Source organism: Cyprinodon variegatus, unplaced genomic scaffold (genome assembly GCF_000732505.1).
Source record: "Cyprinodon variegatus isolate N-32 unplaced genomic scaffold, C_variegatus-1.0 Scaffold1991, whole genome shotgun sequence".
NCBI lineage: Eukaryota > Metazoa > Chordata > Actinopteri > Cyprinodontiformes > Cyprinodontidae > Cyprinodon > Cyprinodon variegatus.
Window position 1 is genome coordinate 46,433 of NW_015152444.1, and position 2,621 is coordinate 49,053.

At 44.3% G+C, this 2,621-nt stretch overlaps 1 protein-coding gene across 1 annotated transcript in view; it reads left to right on the top strand.

The window, feature by feature from the left end:
- LOC107104984 (mucin-2-like) overlaps positions 1-2,607 on the top strand; it is a 7,829-nt gene extending 5,222 nt beyond the window's left edge. Inside the window, exons 2-3 of the mRNA XM_015405099.1 lie at positions 476-1,192; positions 1,358-2,607. Of these exons, the coding sequence (XP_015260585.1) occupies positions 476-1,192; positions 1,358-2,092 (1,452 nt within the window). The 3' untranslated portion in view covers positions 2,093-2,607. The remainder of the gene's footprint in view (positions 1-475; positions 1,193-1,357) is intronic.
- Positions 2,608-2,621: the final 14 nt, after the last annotated feature.

A 2,621-nucleotide genomic window follows, 5' to 3' on the forward strand; every position in this document is an offset into this window, starting at 1 on the left:
AGTAGTTTGATAAATTCGGCTTTATGGTCTACTTTCATTTTTTTTCATGAAAATGTTGTAAACTGGTTCAAAGTTACTTGAAAAGATTATTGGTTAATTTTATCTGAAATAATGAACATATGAATTTTTAATATAAAACATAGAAAAGAAAAGTTCTTTTTTATTGTCATAGTAAATTTAATAGTAATCAAAGGAATAAGGAATATGTTTATTTTCATTTTGTTTAGGGCTCTCAGAGCAACTCGTCTTTATGAGCATTCTCCAGCGATCTGTAATCAGATATTTTACAGAAAAAGAGAAAGGGGAATTCATATCATATTGCCAGGTAGAGCACACATTTCATTGTGCAAAATGTGAACATTGCCATATAAATAAAATGCATTACTGCTGTCATCCCAAGTAGTGCCTGAATTTGCCTTATAAGACTTAAGAAAACACTAATGCTAAAATATTTTAATCTCATTTATTTTCCCAGGCCGTCACTGCAGATATGGTCTGCTGGTCTCCACCGTCTACATCTCCCAAGCATTTCCCTGCCGATTCCCCCCAAACACAGATACACAAGCTGCAACAGCAGCAGATGGTGTCCGATGGGAAGCTGGGAAGACTGCAGCATTCATTGCAGATCCAGAAGGCCAAACTAGAATATCAGGAGTCTATGTTGGCGACCCAGAAGGCTCTCATTGACAGCCAGGCATCTGAGCTGGAGAGTCTAAAGACTATGCTGGAGGAAATGAGGAGGAGGCTGTTGGATCTGGAGCAGTCGCATGCTTCACAGAGATGTAACCCCCAAAGGGTAAAAGTTCAAGATGTAGCTGCTGTGCCACAGCCTCCAATGGCAAACCTCCAGAGTGTTCCAGGATCTACCTATATTATGATGCTAACATCATCTCCCTTCCAAGCTTTTCCTTCCTGTCTAGCAACTCCGGGTCAGGCCTCTCCCTCCCATACATCTATGCCTATTGAAGCCTCTCCCTCCCATACATCTATGCCTATTGAAGCCTCTCCCTCCCATACATCTATGCCTACTGAAGCCTCTCCCTCCCATAAACCCGCTAAAGTCTCTTCTGCCCATAAACCTGCGCCTGCTCAAGTCTTTTTCTCCAATACATCTACGTCCTCTCGAGCCTTTCCCTCCCATACACCTATGCCCACTCAAGTATCTCCCTCCCATACACCTAAGACCTTTCAAGTCTCTGCCTCCCATACACCTAAGACCTTTCAAGTCTCTGCCTCCCATACATCTACACCTATTCAAGTCTCTCCCTCCCATTCATCTACGCCCCCTCAAGACTCTGCCTCCCATACATCTACACCCACGTTAGTCTCTGCCTCCCATACATCTACACCTATTCAAGTCTCTCCCTCCCGTATATCTACACCCCCTCAAGTCTCTCCCTCCCATACATCTACGCCCCCTCAAGACTCTGCCTCCCATACATCTACACCCACATTAGTCTCTGCCTCCCATACATCTATGCCCCCTCAAGTCTCTGCCTCCCATACACCTAAGACCTTTCAAGTCTCTCCCTCCCATACATCTACGCCCCCTCAAGACTCTGCCTCCCATACATCTACACCCACATTAGTCGCTGCCTCCCATACATCTATGCCCCCTCAAGTCTCTGCCTCCCATACATCTACGCCCTCTCAGGTTTCTCCCTCCCATTTATCTACGCCTGCTCAAGATTCCAACCCTCCAGACCAGTCAGTAGACCGACCAGCACCAGTGTCTATATTACCAGACATCACTTTGAGGACACTATCATCGGATAGAGAGGAGACTTTATACAAAAACTCATTTTCCTGTGGACAACATCAACCAGATGTGTACGCAGCTAGCGTCTTCATGAGTCTTGTGCCGTTCAAAGCATACAACAGCATGGTGAAGAGATGCAACTGGGCAGGCACGAATGGGAAAATGGGTCTTCCTAAGAATGTCACGGAGCGGGTCCATTCTTTGGTTTCCCAGCGATTTCCCAACTTGACTGTAGACCAGTGGCGCAAGATTCGCTCTAGAGTGAACGAGCGCCTGAGGTGTCCGCGTAAATTTGACCGTGTAACACCCCGCTATGGCTTTAACTACGACTAAAATTATGATTTGAATTCAATTGTGTGTCCTGTTTTAATCCATTCATAATGAAATCTAATAAAATTCTGAAATAACGTTTGTCTGTCAATCAAAGTTTAGCCAACTCTCACTGCTGTAACTCGTGTGCTTTGGGGAGCGGGATACAAAAAGCTAACTGTTCATAATGTAACATTGCAGATGTGATTTAACATAGAACAAGTTTCTATTGGACTTATTAAGGGCTGTTGGGGTTTGTGAAGTAGAAAAAAGCAGTTAGGACGATGACCATAAGGTGACAAAAAAGGCAACAATGGGCTCCATCAGTTTTCCAGAGTTCTCTTGTTTTCTTTTAATTTCTTTTCACAAAAATGTGTACCATCAGCTCACCACTGCAGATCCTAAACATGGTCCCCTGCTCCTCAGGATAGGCAGAAACATGTACCCCATTTACACTACCCTTAAAAAACCGCGCAGAGACCGGTCCGAGCTCAGCAACTGAGATAAGTTGTGTGTAAATGGAAAGCAAACTGAACTGAACCGAGCTAGACAC